The sequence below is a fragment of the Pezoporus flaviventris genome, unplaced genomic scaffold (genome assembly GCF_033815535.1).
Source record: "Pezoporus flaviventris isolate CSIRO_AGI_PZ_B2104156 unplaced genomic scaffold, CSIRO_AGI_Pfla_v1 ptg000007l, whole genome shotgun sequence".
Lineage (NCBI taxonomy): Eukaryota > Metazoa > Chordata > Aves > Psittaciformes > Psittacidae > Pezoporus > Pezoporus flaviventris.
Genome location: NW_026892555.1, coordinates 72,259,015 through 72,275,272, shown reverse-complemented (window position 1 = coordinate 72,275,272; position 16,258 = coordinate 72,259,015). Strand labels below are relative to the sequence as shown.

Sequence of the window (16,258 nt, the reverse complement as noted above, 5' to 3'; positions counted from 1 at the left end):
ATCCTCTGACAATCCAGATACTAAGATCCACTTTTTTAGCACCACAGTTGTGCCTAAAACTTCATAAAAGCTACAGAAACAGGGAACACCCTCAAACAAGCAAACTGAGGTCTTATGCAGCTTGCAGGAAACATTTTCACCACCCACTTGTTTCTTTGTGTAACAACATACTAGCTAAATTGCTACAGCACTAGAAACCTGCAAACAGAAACGGATAAATGCTGAAAAATGACCGAAGGTCAGGATCTATGATACATCCCCTTCATTATCTAATTCACAAGAATAAAAACATACAATATCACACCAAACGGCCTCATAAAGGTACAAGCTTTATCATGGCAGGCAGGTAAGCAAAGTCAAAGCGCTCAAACCAAGAGACCCATGCGGTACCATATCAAAAACTTCCCTGTAGGAAGTCAGGTAAACTGGTATATTTCTGAATGGAAAACAGTTCCAATTAAAGGCTTACATGGCTACCCTAAATTATACTTGTTAACAGAAGGTTCTAGATAGCTTCTTTAACGATTCACTGGTAGTTTCATCATACGAGCAATTGTCAAGCAATAGGTACTATGAAATAAATAGATGTTTATGTTTATTTCCTAATGCCAAAGCAATTATTAAGCACTTAAGAAGCCTTACGAATGTCATAAGTTATTAATTTCCATGTGTCATCTGGTCTCTTGACAGCAACATCCAAACAACATTATGATATTTGAAATTTGCATTACTCAGTTTCAGTACTCTCAGAAACGTTAACATTCTTATTGATAAGTGTTATTTTGCATTAGAGAGAAAAATCTTGCCATATTCAGTTTTGCATATTTATCTGAGATTCACATTTTTATCATACTTCAATGGTGTTACCTTAACGCTTCCCTTAGTAAAATTCATCCACATGACTTGCACAGCAAATATCACACGGCACACAAACTATGCAATAATCTTGATGAAATCTATAATCAGCTCAGCCTTTGTACTTAATTGTATACTCCTGAGATGGAAAAATCACTACAGGAAATGGAGTAAATAAAAATAAACTAGCAGGGAAGCAAAGGTTTCATAAGGTTCTTCTGATCCAGTTTCTCCTGCTTTACTTTACACTAAAATCCCTCATAAACCTTATAATGTATGCCACAAGAGATCAGAAATATAGAATCATAGAATAGTTAGGGTTGGGAATGACCTTTGACCTTAAGATCATCTAGTTTCCCCCCCCCCCCCCCATAGGCAGGGACACCTCACACACACATATATATATATATATATATATATATATATATATATAGCAAGATTATTACCCCCGATGTTACAATTCTTGAGACTACTGCTGCAGAAGAATGCTGGAAGGATGAAAGACATTTAAATAACAAAAACCTCTGAACTTCTATAACTTAGAAAATCCATCTCTTCTGGTGGACTTCAGACACAGGTCAAAATAAATTGTCATTTAAACTAGCTCAGTAGTCCCCAGATGAAAGTAGTGCATAGGAATAGAAAGCTAAAAGGATACTCCTGAATCACTGAAGTCCATGCCCTTGCTAATCGAAGACATTTAATGACTCTCTGCTAAGGGCAGCGTTCCACTGTAAAACCAATTCATTATTTTAATTCTTATTATCCTGAGGATATTAGCCACTCCACAAACCCAGTGTTCTACTGGCTATGGGATTGTCCTGTGTTCAGCAGTAGCAGTCATGTTTCTCCTTCTTGGTAGCTGGTGCAGTGCAGTGTTTTGACTTTCAGCTCGGGAACAGAGCTGATAGAGATGTTTTGGTTTGGCCAAGGACTTTGTGAGCCTCATGCTCTGCCAGGGAGGAGGGCAAGCCAGGAGGAAGCAGAGACAGGACACCTGACCCAAACTGACCAAAGAGGTATTCCATACCACAGCACGTCATGCCCAGGATGTAACTGGGAGTTAGCCGGAAGGGCTGGGAGACTGCAGGGTTGGAGGAGGTATCGGTCGGTGCTTGGTCGGGGCTGGGGGGGCAAGTTATCGGTTGGCTGGTGCTGAGGTGTTGTATTCTCTTCCCTTGTTATTTCCTATATCATTATTATCATTGGTGGTAGCAGTAGTGATCTGTGTTATACCTTAGTTACTAAACTGTTCTTATCTCAACCCATGGGAGTTGCATTCTTTTCAATTCTCCTCTCCGTCCCTCCGAGAGCAGGGGGAGGGAAAGAAGGGGGGGAAGTGAGTGAACGAGTTACCTGACTGGGTTTAAACCACGACAGGGATTTATTCTGATTTCCAGTTTAAATTTTATTAATGGCTGGGTGATTAATTTTCTGGTGTGTATGTGTCAATAGTCCTTTATCTTTTGCAGCTTCTCCTCAGTTTTGGCGTTTGCAACCACAGATTATCTGTAGATGGCAGTCACACCACTCTCAGCATTCTTCTCTTCTGTTGATCTATACCCAAGTCAAGTTTTTCTCCTCTCACAAAAAGCTTCTTTCTCCTGGTGATTTGTGATCTCTGCATTTGTTCTAGTTTCAGTTTATCTTTCTGAATGCGGGGAAAGAGAAATTTACGTAAGTCATTCAGGTGAGGTTCCATCCTTAGCTGGATACTTTGCCACCATAACCTAATCTTTTCTGGTTGCATATCTTAATGATCCAGTGGTCAGCTAATGCTTGTCCTCTTCATTCTGCTTGTCCCTGCTGATTTTCTACTCTGAACTCTCAGCCTATAGCTGAAATTTCTGCCGTTAGCTCCCAAATGCAGGCACATCACATTTCCTATTATTAAATTTCATCTAGCTGCTATTACAGTAGCCCTCAAGGTCGTTCTTTTCTTTCCCATAACATTCTGATCTTTTGCTCTATTAGGAATCTTTTAACTGGGTCATCAACAAATTTCATTACAGCGGTGACATTCTGTCACCCCTCCACAAGTAAAAAGCACTAATAAAGGCAAACATTCCCCAGAGAGCCCCCTGAGAATTCAGCCAGCAATCTTCCTCCCGCCTCATACACTCTGAAGTCACACTAGCTGCCATCTACCCTCACCTGCACATACAGTTATTTTAATAACACTCATCTCTTCTAGCAGTGCTTCTAGTCTTCCATTTGGCAATAAAACAGATATTATTTTCTATTTTCTTCTTACAAAATTGCTTTCCCTATTTAGAAAAGAAATCCATTCTGTTTCTACAAAGAGCAATAACAGTGCTTTGCCATGACACACCAAAGGTTAACAATGGCACATTAGTTATGCTAACAGGGTGTTCCAAGGCTCCACACACTATTTTACAATATTAAACTACTATATTACTGATTTTCATGAGTGGCAGGTCTCTAATAGCTCAGCTTTTTCCTGTCTTCTATACAGATGTAGCCATACCAAACTTGATAAGCACATTTAAATGCCTTGCTATTAAGCCTGTGAATTCATATGTCTATTAAAAATTAAGATAAAAATAATCTGCTCTTCTCCTTCCTCATATATAACTGCAAATATGCTTTATACTTGTGGATTGTGGGTTTCTTCCTTTTCTATCACACCTACTCCTAAAGTACAGTATCATCTGCTGGGCAATATTTTCCCATTTCAAACAAGACTCCTGGTTTTCCTGATATCCTTTTCAGGTGACTGTTCACCTCAAAGGGACTGAACCATCCTCCTACAAGATTTACTTCCTTGCCTCGGATACTCATTCCTGATAGTCTGATTAATCTTAAGCTTGAAAAAATGTCAAGTCTCCCCCACATTCCAGATCCTGAGCCAGCAGTACAGCTGACAGCAACATATCCTCACTCTCCTGTGTTGCAGGGACTTCAGTGACACCTGCCCTGCTCTTCTCAAGCATCTAACTCCTTTTATTTGCACTGCCCAACCATACAACATGTTATTAATACATCAGCACTGACCTCAGATAAGGCAGGTCCCAAGCAAGGTGAGGAAATCAGACCCAATACAGTTCTGTACAAAGAAAATTCTTCCCTTTCTGCGGACCAACTGGTTTGCCCTGCTGCCTGATACAGGAGCTAATTACCACAACTGCAGAAACTCTGTACACGCACTCACCTCTCTGCCTGATATCCTCAGGTACCAGGAGAGTATTAAAAAAAATAAGAATTATAAATTCTATGATTCTATGAATACTAATACAGAATATTTTCCCTGCACTCTGTAAATCAGGGCTGCTTCAGGGCCCAAACTGAACCACTCCATACCAATGCATTAAAATAAAAGGGCTTTAGATTCAGCTCAGAAAGTAGTATTTAGGCTAAAATAGACAAAGCTATTCCAAACACATCACACTCTGGATAATTTTTTTTGGAAACCAGAAGTGTCAAATCATGCTTGAAGTAATTTCTGTGCTGTAACTGAACACAGACAAGGAGGAACACATCTGGTGCCTGGGCTGTGCAAACGTATTTATAATTAAGTAGAACTGAATACCAAAATCCAGCAAAGATAGAATTCATTAGGCTAGCATAATGCTGTATAATTACTTCCTTTTTTTATATCATCCACTGTATGCTTTAAGAGCTCTTTTTACCCACTGATATCAATGTGCCATGACATATTTACGTACACCCTGTATAAAAGGTTGAGGAAATGTTAACATGTCAGAGATGACATGGAAAGGCGATTGTTGTACAATAACTACACTGTCAGTGAAACAAGAGGAAACTATTTTAAATTCATTCCCTGGCATGAATGTAACTCTATAGATAGGTACTGCATTTACATTTTGTAAGGAAAGGTGCTCCTTTCTAGAATAAGGACAAGATCTAACATGACAAAATCAATACATCACCTTTTTCCATCATACTTCCTCAGCTTGCCTGCCTTGCATTACTGGCCCTCCACCGAACACACCATCCACTGATTTCCACACCGACCTTTCTAAGCATTGCCCCGACGTGTTTCCTCACTGAAACTGTTTCCACACATTACCGCTCAAACCTTAGATTTGCAAAAAACTGCCAGCAGGCAATTGCTTCTCTGAGCCTCCGCATGACTTCCTTTGCTCTACTTTTTTTCCTACCAACCCTGGCCAGGTATTCTGCAACTCCCACCAGACAGCCCAGCCACCTTCCTGGGCTGTAACACAGAGTGCTGCCATCGGCATTGGTCCTATCAAAGCATCCAAATTCCATGGGACACCAGTGAAACCCCAGGGGCTCCACCACCAAGTTTGGCACTGACAGAAACTTGGGCTGACACCAGTAAGAGCGGCTTGCAATGCTTCTTTAAAAAGTGTGTCAGGTATCAAAGACATTTGCCATCACTGTCCTAGGTCCTTTTTTTCATGTAAAGCCACCGACTACCTCACTAAGGTACTCTCCGTCTCCTTCTCATTGTACTTGCTTCTCTTCATCGACCATATACAGAAGTATAGGACCTACCTAAGAGGTTAGTTGCTAAGGTTAATAATGACAATGCTGCTCTTGGAGATGGCCTTGTGATAATGCCCATGCAGCCCAGCAACAGTAACAGCATTTGCATCAGGCTCAGCAGGCGATCGTGGAGACAGCATGGGGCTTACAGACCACCTCAAGGGATGAAGTAAAACCATCTACAGCTGTGCTGTCTTCCCCTTCAAACACTGGCCAGACACCTACCTGATAATAGCTCTCTCTCCAAAGCTGTAGCTGCAGAGACAAGAAAATGCAGACATAAGAGCAATCTGCAGGGACAGCAAAAAGATAGCTGAAACCAATTACAATTTCCACTTATTTCACATCAGCCTACAGCTTTCTAAAAAAAAAAAAAACAAAAAAAAAAACAAAAAAAAACAAACACAAACCAACAAACCAACACTGGCTCTATCCAGCCACTTCATTTCCAGCCCTCTACTGTTTGTGGAAGTTATTTGAGCTGTGTGCCTGCAGGCTCAGGAGGCACTGCTCTGCATTAAATATATATTGAGTTCATAACCAAAATAGTTTCTCTGAAGTGGCATTTTTATTGTAAACTGAACCTGCTAAAGTTCACACCTAAGTTTCCTTCAGACAACAGAGAAAAACTGCAAACAGCCAAAAGGAAGATTAAAATCATTAAACCAAAATTTAAAGGATGCAGGGTCATCTTTTAAAGGGAGAAGGCTTGAGCAGAAACAAGAGAATAACATGTTCTTTCTATAAACTACAGTATACAGAAAGTTTACCTTTCAATAGTTCCTAGTATAACTAAGAAATGCCATATTTTTAACAATCTTAGGACTGAAAAGACATGAATGATACGATGAAAAGAGTATTTTTAAACTCTGCTGGAGCAGGACAAAAGTTAGGCTGTAATTTGAAGAAAACAAAAGCACTTGTTTAGTAAATAAGTGTGGATGAACTTTTATTTCTTTTGTCTTCATAGTTTTCTAATTAGCTATGTTGACAAAGATACTTTAAACAGAACTATTCCAAATTTTACATCATATTTCTTTTCTTTCATAAAAAAAAGCATAAAGGAACAACAAAAGCATCCTAAACCACAAAAATAGTTTTAAAATTCATAAAACGTAAAACTTCAATAAAGAAACTGCCAATGATCACTGAGGAAGGATTTTTTAGATTTGCTTTCACATGTAATTATAGGAGAGAACACCAATTGTTCACCTACATATTCTTGATACAGAGCAATCAAAACACCAGCAGCCCAGGAATACATAGCAGCATTTTACTGCTCACAGCTTTTTTACAAACCTTCAAAAACATTCAACCTGCAATTAGCCTATTGTGTAAGGTGTCAAATGCCCAGAAAGATTCCCATATTTCCGCAGTTTACTCTTAACTGACATCAAGTGAAAGAATACCTACAAAAGTGATCAACAAAGCAGTACCACTATTCAAAGGGGAAAAAACCCACAGTTTGGGGAATGCAAAGGGTCCCATTGCAGGGAGTGACACAACCTCCAATTCCTAGCAGTGGCCAGGGGCCACCCTGGGACAACACCTCTCCTGTCGAGGCCAAATGCACAGTGGAGTTAGCCACGTATCTGCAGCCATGTCCAGGCTTCCTGGAAATTCTTGACCACTGTGGGTTGGAGCCTGCACAGTGCTAGGGAAGGCAGCTGCCCAGAGCTGGCTGCTGCTGGCAAAGGAATCCATGCAGCTCCCTCCCAGATATCTACTTCTCCAAGCAACACTTGCACACAAAGCAAAAAGCAGACTGGAAATTAGAGGACTTGTGTCCTGGCAACCTGTTGGAAGACAGTGCCTTTCCCAAGGGCTCTGCAGCCCTTCCTGCCTCCCATGGCAGCTGCATCCCTCAGATGCTGTGTAAATGCCTAAATTTTTCCTAAGAGGAAAGAAAAGCAGGTCAGACCACCTTCACAGGCTAAATACAACAGCAGGACTGAGGCATCAGCATCCCTCTTAGATATCTTTTATGTCCCATGCTATTGAAAGTCATTGTATCTTTCAAATAAGAAAATTTAACTCTGTAGAATTTGCAATGAACAAAAAATATGGTAATTTAAATACCTGCATGTAAGCCTGAAAGCCTAAATATTCTACTGTAACATCCCACAATTGGCAATTAAAAGAAATAAATCAAAAATGTAAGACCATGTAGATTATCTAGACTTGATATCGCAAAGATACAGGGACTCCCATTGTGAAGTTAGATCTAGGAAAAAATCTTACATGTTCTTGTTTGCTTTTTATTACATGCAAGTGTGGCCTGGTTTGTAGTTTCAAATACTTAAAAAGCTAATGAAGAAACCAAAACAAACAGGGAGGCGGTTTCATGGATAATGAATCATTGAACCTACCAAGAAAATGATAACATAAGTCACCCACAAATTTAAGGGCCCCAAAACTAATATTACCCACATACACCAGTAATTTAAATCATTTGAATTAAAGATTATAAAGGAACTACTTGCATATTTAAAGTTCAGTATTTGCATAAGTCTTGGCAAGATCTGAATAACAAGTCAGAGAATTTGTTTCAAGTCTATCTTAAACACCTAGAAGGCATCCTGCATACAGTACCATCATTTACCGTTATTCTAAAGTCAGGGAATCAGCGTCAAATTTTCAAAAGACATATTTGTATATTTACATGCTTTTTTCCATCCTTTGAAGAGTTTCTCAATTATTATATCAGGAGTATTCACACATACAGAGGCTTGGGAAATGGGAAGACATGGCAGAACACAGAAGAACCGATCAGGCACGGTGTTAGATATTGCACATCATTTTTTCATATTTCAGAAGTGGTGCTACTAGAATGCAATTATAGTTTTTGGTTTGTCTTCATTATAATTTTTTTTTAAATATGAAGGGTACTTCACTGCTGCTCTATTCATACATTTCCCTAGAAATGTGAGGAAAGTCCAAATCCTTTTTTCTCATGTGTTGCTAGAGAACATCTTGAAGACCACAGAAAGCCAACACTGAGAAACTGAACATTTTAAGCTGAAGAAGATAGCACGAGTGGTCTTGAACCAAAGCAGAATTTGCCAGGTTAATTGGTCACTATAAAAAAATATTCATTACACCAAAAAGTTGAAGACTGAATCAAATGTTCATTATGCAAAGGAGCTTAAAAAATATAAAAATCCTTCAAATATTTCCCTATCCCAAGTATGTACATCTCTTTGGCACTTATAAATGCATGCAAACAGTCGCAAAAACATTTTATGAGATGTCCCAGAAAAATAAATGTGAATGATTTTGCATAGAATGGTTCCTGGAAATGTACCCAATGGTAGTAAAATTAATAATAATGTCAGTCTTACCTGGTCCCAGGGACAGATGATTCCTCCGAAACACATAAAGAGATATCCCATGGCAACAAGACATACCCAGACCACCAGAGAAAATACACGAAGCAGCTTCTTAAACACAGGTTCTATGCAGACAAGGATAAATATAGCAAAAAATATTGCTAGGGCCGTTGGAACAGTTATTAAAAACGCCACGTGGTCTTCAACTTCCTGGAAACAGAGGAAAATGAAAATGAAGTTAAAACCTAATACATTTAAAGGTCAGACAGAAATCATATACTCTAAGCTGATCACACATGGAGATCCCAGAACGACATGACTGAATATCAAAAGTGATTTGAATCAAAACAGGATTTCTTTCACTGTAAGAAGCTGTTACTTGGAGTAGTAACTTCATAAACAACTATTAACCACATTACTGCATTGTACTTCTTTTACTAAATTGAGCTGCAGGAGGCAGTGGGAAGGCTGTGTAACATCAGGGAGGCTGAGAGGCTGAGAAGGAGTAAGAAAGCTGGTTCCAAGTGCAGAGACTTCAGTGGACCTACAGCTACTGCCAGTCAGTCAAAAAAGTCCCACACCAGCACACAGGAGGAATAGAAACTTGCAACAGCAAGAACCTGCAGGAGGAAAAGGCTTCCCCTGAAGCACCTTCTGAAGGTGCAGAACCACTTCGCTGCTCTGCAGGCTGAAGAGGAAAGACCTGTCACAACAGGAGAGATGCTGGTGGTGAGTAAGGCAGCCCTCCTCGCCCTTGTGTGTAACAACCAGCACAGCTAGGTGATGGGTGACAGGCAACTTTCTTCTAAGGTGCACTGAAGCATCCGTTTGCTGACCTGAGGCACTCTCCAGATAGGTGTGCTGCTCACTGGGAGCTCATATCATGGGTGTCACCAAGACTCAGCTAAGCCTTGTACAGTCCACTATTATCTACTGGTGTTGTTTCAGGTGGGCAGCAGTGATACAAGCCAGGAGCAGTCTGAGGAGTATAAGAAAGAATCACCGAGCAATAAGGGACTCTGGAGTGAAGGCAGTTTTTCATCAGTTCTTCTAGTCAAAGGGAAGAGGGTTGAAAAGGCCAGCCAAATCTGGCACATCAATGAATGGTTACAGAACTGGTGCCACAGCCAGGGGTTAGTCTGCTTAGACCATGGGACTTGCTTTTAGAAACCCTGTCTGTTGGGGACTGATGGAGTCCATCTGTCAGAGAAGCGAAAGAGCATCTTTGGTCATGGGCTTGCCAAGCTGGTGAAGAGAGCTTTAAACTAAAGTTGTTGGGGTAGGAAAACCTCAATCTAACCCACTCCTACTCTGTTGCCAGTGCCAGCAAGAGATGCCCAGAACCTGCAGAGCAGTCACAGGTCAGCAGCAGAACACCTTAAGAGCAGCACAAAGGAATTCTAGGTACTCCAGACAGTAAGTCGGCTTTATCAGGGGTCCAACTTAAATGCTTCTATGCAAATTCACATAGCATGGGGAATACCTCTTGTCAACAAGAGGTTGAGAAGACGCTCAATACGACCCAGCAGTGTGCACTTCCAGCCAGCCGTATCCTGGGCTGCATCAAAAGAAGCGTGACCAGCAGGTTGAGGGAGCCAATTCTCCCCCTCTGCTCTCTTCTCATACCAGGAATAATGTGTTCAGCTCTGGGGCCCCCAACATAAGAAGGATATAGACCTGTTGGAACAAGTCCAGAGGAGGGCCATGAAGATGACTGGGGAGCTGAAGCACCTCTGCTATGAAGACAGGCTGAGAGAGTTGGGCTTGCTCAGCCTGGAGATGAAAAGGCTCCAGAGAGACCTTAGAGCAGCCTTCCAATACCTAAACAGGGCCTACAAGAAACTTGGAGAGGGACTTCTTACAAGGGCATGTAGTGATAGGACAAGGGGTAATGGCTTTAAACTGACAGAAGGTAGGTTTAGATTATGTATTAGGAAGAAATTCTTTACTCTGCGAATGGTGAGGCACTGGAATATGTTCCCCAGAGACACTGTGGATGCCCCATCCCTGGCAGTGTTCAAGGCCAGGTCAGACAGAGCCTTGAGCAACCTGGTCTAGTGGAGGATGCACCATCTACAGAACTAGGTGACCCAAACCATTTAATAATTATATGATACTATTTGAAGCAGATTAAGAAAACTATAAATCACAATACAGTAATGCACAGGGCCCATAAGACTGAGAAAATTAAAAGGCAAACCCAATCTGCATTAGTAGAATATTCTTTCTGCTCCAGAATTCAAAACATTTTTGTGATTAATGTGGTTTGTAGGTGAAATTCAAGCATCCCTACTGAATACTGCAGCTGTCAAAATGCCTCCCAAATCAACTATGTGACCATAATTCCATAAAAGCCTTTTTGACAGTGATATTTGCCAGGCACTAGACATTTTGCTTCTGTTTAAAGTACTTATCTGTAAGGACGGGCTTTAGACTACATATATGAGTTGTCTCACAGCAGCTGCTTACTTCAAAATGTTCTAACACCCAGAGTAAGGACTAGAATATAACTTGAAGAGAGATTCAGAATAAATAATATTTAAATTTTATTTACAAAAATTACATAGGAGTTACTACAGTAATATCTTTAAATCACCTAGTGATGGATGCATTAAAAATGAATAAATATTTGATTTTATATTCCTGTATGTGATCAAAAGCATCTCTAGCTGAATTAGAAGACCACTACATCAAAGACTAGTCATAGGATTTTACTCATTCACCCAGCTGTTATGAATTCTAACAGCCTCATTTGTACCAAAAGGGATTACAAAAGCAGGCCCCAAATGCTACTGCTGCAACTGCATAAAATCCTCCACTAACCATATACTTCATGCAGAAAAGCCTCGTATTCATTTTTCACACTGGTGAAATCTTGGGAACAATTTGAAAGTAGCAATTTGATGATGTGTAGGAAACCTAAGCTCAAAGAATTAACATTTCTTTCTCCCTCGTTTTGTAGTTTCTTCCTTAGTGCCCTGATAAGTCTTGTTTATGGGTTTTCAACTTAAGTACTTCACATTTTGCTTAAAAGCTTTCTTTTATGTGATTTTTTTTTTCTTTCTTATGCACTTGCTACACTTAAAGTTAGAGCAAAAACAGACGTGCTACAGTTAGAGCAAAACTAAAAATTTACTGGTAGATATGTAAATTTGCAAAAAAAAAAATTACAAAAATTTACAAATGGTGTCAGCAGTATTTTGTTGGGGATTTTGTTTGTTTTCCCCAGATTTAATAGGTTTTAGAACCTGACATCTATAGATACACTTGCAGTAAGGTTCTTTCCCCATCCTCTGTTCAAGCTTCTTTGTTTTCCTTGCTGCCCTGACTCTGTGTTCACTGCACATTGCAACCCCCTCCTGCTGCACTGGAGTCTGACCACTCTACTGGCTGCAAACCCAGCACCAACATGCCTGCACCTACTGCAGCACTGGGAAGCCCCTAGTACACATAGACCCACTCCAGAACCTCAAACAATCACCTTCACATTTCAGGAGAAGGGAGAGGAGCTGGGAGGTGCATATTGCCTTTCTGCAGAGCACATTAGCTGCGGTTCTACTCAGCTGCATATGGCCTCTAGCCCAGGACCAGCCACCATACCACCAGGTTTAAAGCAAGGGAAACACCATGATGAAATTATGTCCACATCTGATTGATTGTGCAGACTGCAGATTATCTTTCATGTACCCTACCCTGCCTGACAAAAGCCAGCCCATCTTTCTTCTTTCTTCCCTTTTAAATATAGGAAGTCACATATTTCAGCAATTATCACAGCACTGATGATCAAATATATAAGCAAAAGAAGAGTCGAGAAGCTGTATGAAATGGTGCTAACTTTGAAATGCAAATGCTAATCTTCCAAAGGCTTTTAAGCACTTGGTAGTTGTACTGAAAACAATCTTACAGGCTTAAAGTTAGGCATAGAGAAAAGTGACCACATGAGTACTGAACTGTACCAAGTAAGATACACGTAATCTTGCAAAGTACGAGACAAAATATAAACCTAACTAATAGCAGTAAGAACTACTGATTTATGTCTCCAAATTTTGTGATTTTTGATCATTCCCCTCTCTGCAATTTGTTTCAGTGAATTGATTTAATACTGTCACTACCAATGTCAGCCCAGATAACACCAAAAGTATTTAACTTCAGCCTTTGACTTCCGCATTTCTAAGTAGCATTGCAAAACTCTTCTTGCAAGGTCAGAGAAATGAGACCCTCTGCCAGTGACAGGACAACATTAAGTTCCTTGCACCATCTGTCATGCAGTCCAGGTCACGGCACGGCAGGAATCCACAAGCTCCTGTAGGAAGCAGAGACTCAGGAAAACCACAGATTGAAATGACGGCAAATTGGTATTTCAAACCAATGTGATGCTACACATACACTAGCACGAATAGCCACATGCATTTCAACAGTACACTTCTCCATGTCAGTAAAAATATAAAAGTACTTTACTTTCTAGAATGATCTTGTTTCATAACACATCAACAATATTTAGATTCCAGTTTAGAGCATATGTATGCTCATACAGCTAGATATTTCTATATGTATTCTATCGTTAGATCAATCCCTCAAAATCTTTGTTCCAAAGTAACAGCTAATCAGTCAATTTCTTTTTTTTAAGCGTATGCTGATCTCAACTCTTAGCTGAGCCATTTTGATCACTAAATCTAAAATTTCATTTCCACTCTCCCTTCTGCTGGTTGCCTACTGCACAATTTTGCCTCTTTTTTTTTCATTTAAATATGTGCAGAGAAAAAAAAAGAAAAAAAGACCACAATGTAGCAGCTTCTCCTCACAAGTAACTGTATGCAACCTCCTTGACTGCAGTGGGACATCACCTCTTTGAGCTGACTACACAATAACTTGCTTGCAGTGTCACAAGCTGATTGCTCTCACCCACACACTGTGTGAATTCTGAAGGAAAATTGAAATTTGAAGGCAGAATAGTACACTCATTAGGCAACTAAAAAACAAGAGAAAACAATTGGTATTACAATTTGGATCCTTTCCAGAAAGCCTGAATGTGTACAGGGGGATTTTTCACAATCCTGCCTTTAAAATACACATTAATGTCAGGTCAACAAAAGCAGGCTCGGAAGGCAGCGGTTTATTTGGAAACTACTTTTAACAGTATTACCCTATTGCTTCACAAGAAATAAATGTTTCTAAAATTGTAACTTTGAGAGAAAGACATTTAAAGCTTTCAGCTTCCTGATCAATATTTGCAACCATCAGTGGGTTAAAAGATGATGTTGGATGCAAAGACAAATCCTGAAGGCTGACTATTCCGTTACCTTAACCATTTCCCAAGGAGGTAGGAAAAAATTCCAAACCAACCCAAAACCCACTACTTTTCCTGAAGTTTTTTTTTATAATCTCAGAATTTAAAATTTACCAGAGGTAGTGGAATTAAAACACCAGCATGTCACTGCTGAAATAATGGCTAAGCCTGCAATACATGGATCTTGCCTGACAGATCTGTCTTCCTGAGTGTTTTCTGTCTTGCTGTCTTTTAATTACTGAAGAAATTAAAGAGTGTACTGTTAGAAATTTTCCCAACCCCATAAATTCTTCAGGAGTATGTGATAATCTTATCATCACTAAAATCTGAAGAATCACTTTCATTTTTCCAAAACCCACAACCTTCTCTCATTCTACAGCCTGTTCTTTCCTTTTCCAGATAATGCCATGCCCTCAGTTTAATTTTAAACAGCAAAGCTGCTGTAAAGCATTTCACTGGTTTATATAAAACCATACAGCCTGACAAAGTACTCTATAAAAGGAACAAACAAGCATTTAAAATACTGGGTTTAGCATAAAGTCCTTTAACATGGTCCCTCATTTTTTTGCTACTTTTTCCTTTATTCATCTACTGGAATTCAAGAATCTATATAGAGAGGACTCCTGCTGGGATCTGAAATACCACACGCTTTGAATTAACTCAAACTATTTACTATACCAAATTCCTATTAAAATCACTTTTTTACTGAGATCAGTGAAACACTTTCTAAATGCAAATATAAAAACGAATCAGTAAGGTTCTTCAGCCCGCAGAAGAGAAGGCTGCGTGGAGACCTCTTAGCAGCCTGCCAGTATCTGAAGGGGGGCTATAGGGATGCTGGGGAAGGACTTTTCATTAGGAACTGCAGTGACTGAACAAGGGGTAACAGGTTAAAACTTAAACAGGGGAAGTTTAGATTGGATATAAGGAGGAAATTCTTTACTGTGAGGGTGGTGAGGCACTGGAATGGGTTGCCCAAGGAATCTGTGAATGCTCCATCCCTGGTGGTGTTCAAGGCCAGGTTGGACAGAGCCTTGGGTGACATGGCTTAGTGTGAGGTGTCCCTGCCTATGGCAGGGGGTTGGAACTAGATGATCTTAAGCTCCTTTCCAATCCTAACTATTCTATGATTGTTTAACAATGACACGGTGATAAGCAAAGGTTCAATAAGCAGCTTAGAAAATGTGTTAAGGAATTCAAAGAAATGGGGAAATTTTAGGAATAGGGAAGGAGCCTCTAAAAGGCAGCCAAGTTTAATCTAAATGAGAAAAGAATGAGTTTGCAGGCACTTCAAGGGTCATCAGAAAACATTAAAACTGAAGAAGTTATAGAAACACAGTACGTGGTTTAAGAGAAGCATTAATGTCATGGAGACCTGTATATCTCAACTAAAGGAAAGCACATAAGTTGATTAAACTCAAGCTGGAAGAAAGTGGTAAAGAAAAGCCGGAACCAACAGATACTTTCAAAAAATTTTGCAGAGAAATAAAACACCCAACTGAAAGCATATGCTCTTCTATATAAACACCAAAAGCGTAAGAAGCTAGATGGAAGAACTAAAATGCCTGTTGTTAAAGCAACAGTATTTACACAGTAGTCTTACTGAAAACTGGTGCAAAAAAGACTCCCAGGAGACTACTGACAAAGCAGAAAAGCCTGAAAACCATACACTTCAGCAGGGATTGACGAAAGGCTTATATTAACAATCTAGGAGTACCAACAATTAACAAAGTTCTTATGAACCAAAAAGCTACACTGAACAAGCAAAAGGTTATTAAAAAAAAAAAAAAGAATGACCTAGAGGACATCCTCCAATCAGGATGGAAACTACTTGAGCTTCTAAGAAATGCAGAGAAAATAAAGTCAGTCAAAGAAGAAAACACAACAGGTTAAGGGATAATTCAGTGACTCAGACTGGTTAAGGATCACAACAGCAGATGGAAGCTGAGACCACTGCCTATGTCTCTTGCACAGCTGAAAACCAAAACAAAGATGTAAAGAAACAAACAAAAAACCACCCATACGAAGAAAGAGAAACCCTCAATCTAATCTCAAGAAGTGGAAAGAACATGGCTCATAAAAAATTACTATTGAGAAACTGTTTTCTAACATTGACAAAGCTTATTAATCAAGCAAAAGACAAAATCCAAACACTAAAATTGAAAGGGGAAGCTAGAAGTTTACCTATTAAAATCTTTCTAGTTGGCCTGAAGACATTGTAAAACTCAGAGGCACAGGCCAAAAGATAATCAATTCCCAAAAAAATACTTGAGAAAGACCAAAACACAACCAC

The 16,258-nt window shown here is 39.7% G+C and overlaps 2 protein-coding genes across 3 annotated transcripts in view; one reads left to right on the top strand and one right to left on the bottom strand.

Annotated features, from left to right (window-relative positions):
• The window catches only part of SEMA5A (semaphorin 5A), an 831,366-nt gene extending 816,547 nt beyond the window's left edge, over positions 1-14,819 (top strand). Inside the window, exon 24 of the transcript XR_009742648.1 lies at positions 14,770-14,819. The gene's annotated coding sequence lies outside the window, so the exon portion shown is untranslated. The remainder of the gene's footprint in view (positions 1-14,769) is intronic.
• ADCY2 (adenylate cyclase 2) overlaps positions 1-16,258 on the bottom strand; it is a 210,949-nt gene that overhangs the window by 182,387 nt on the left and 12,304 nt on the right. For both annotated transcript variants that reach the window (XM_061449191.1, XM_061449189.1), the window contains exon 2: positions 8,691-8,888. In XM_061449191.1, coding sequence (XP_061305175.1) covers positions 8,691-8,888 — 198 coding nt within the window. The remainder of the gene's footprint in view (positions 1-8,690; positions 8,889-16,258) is intronic.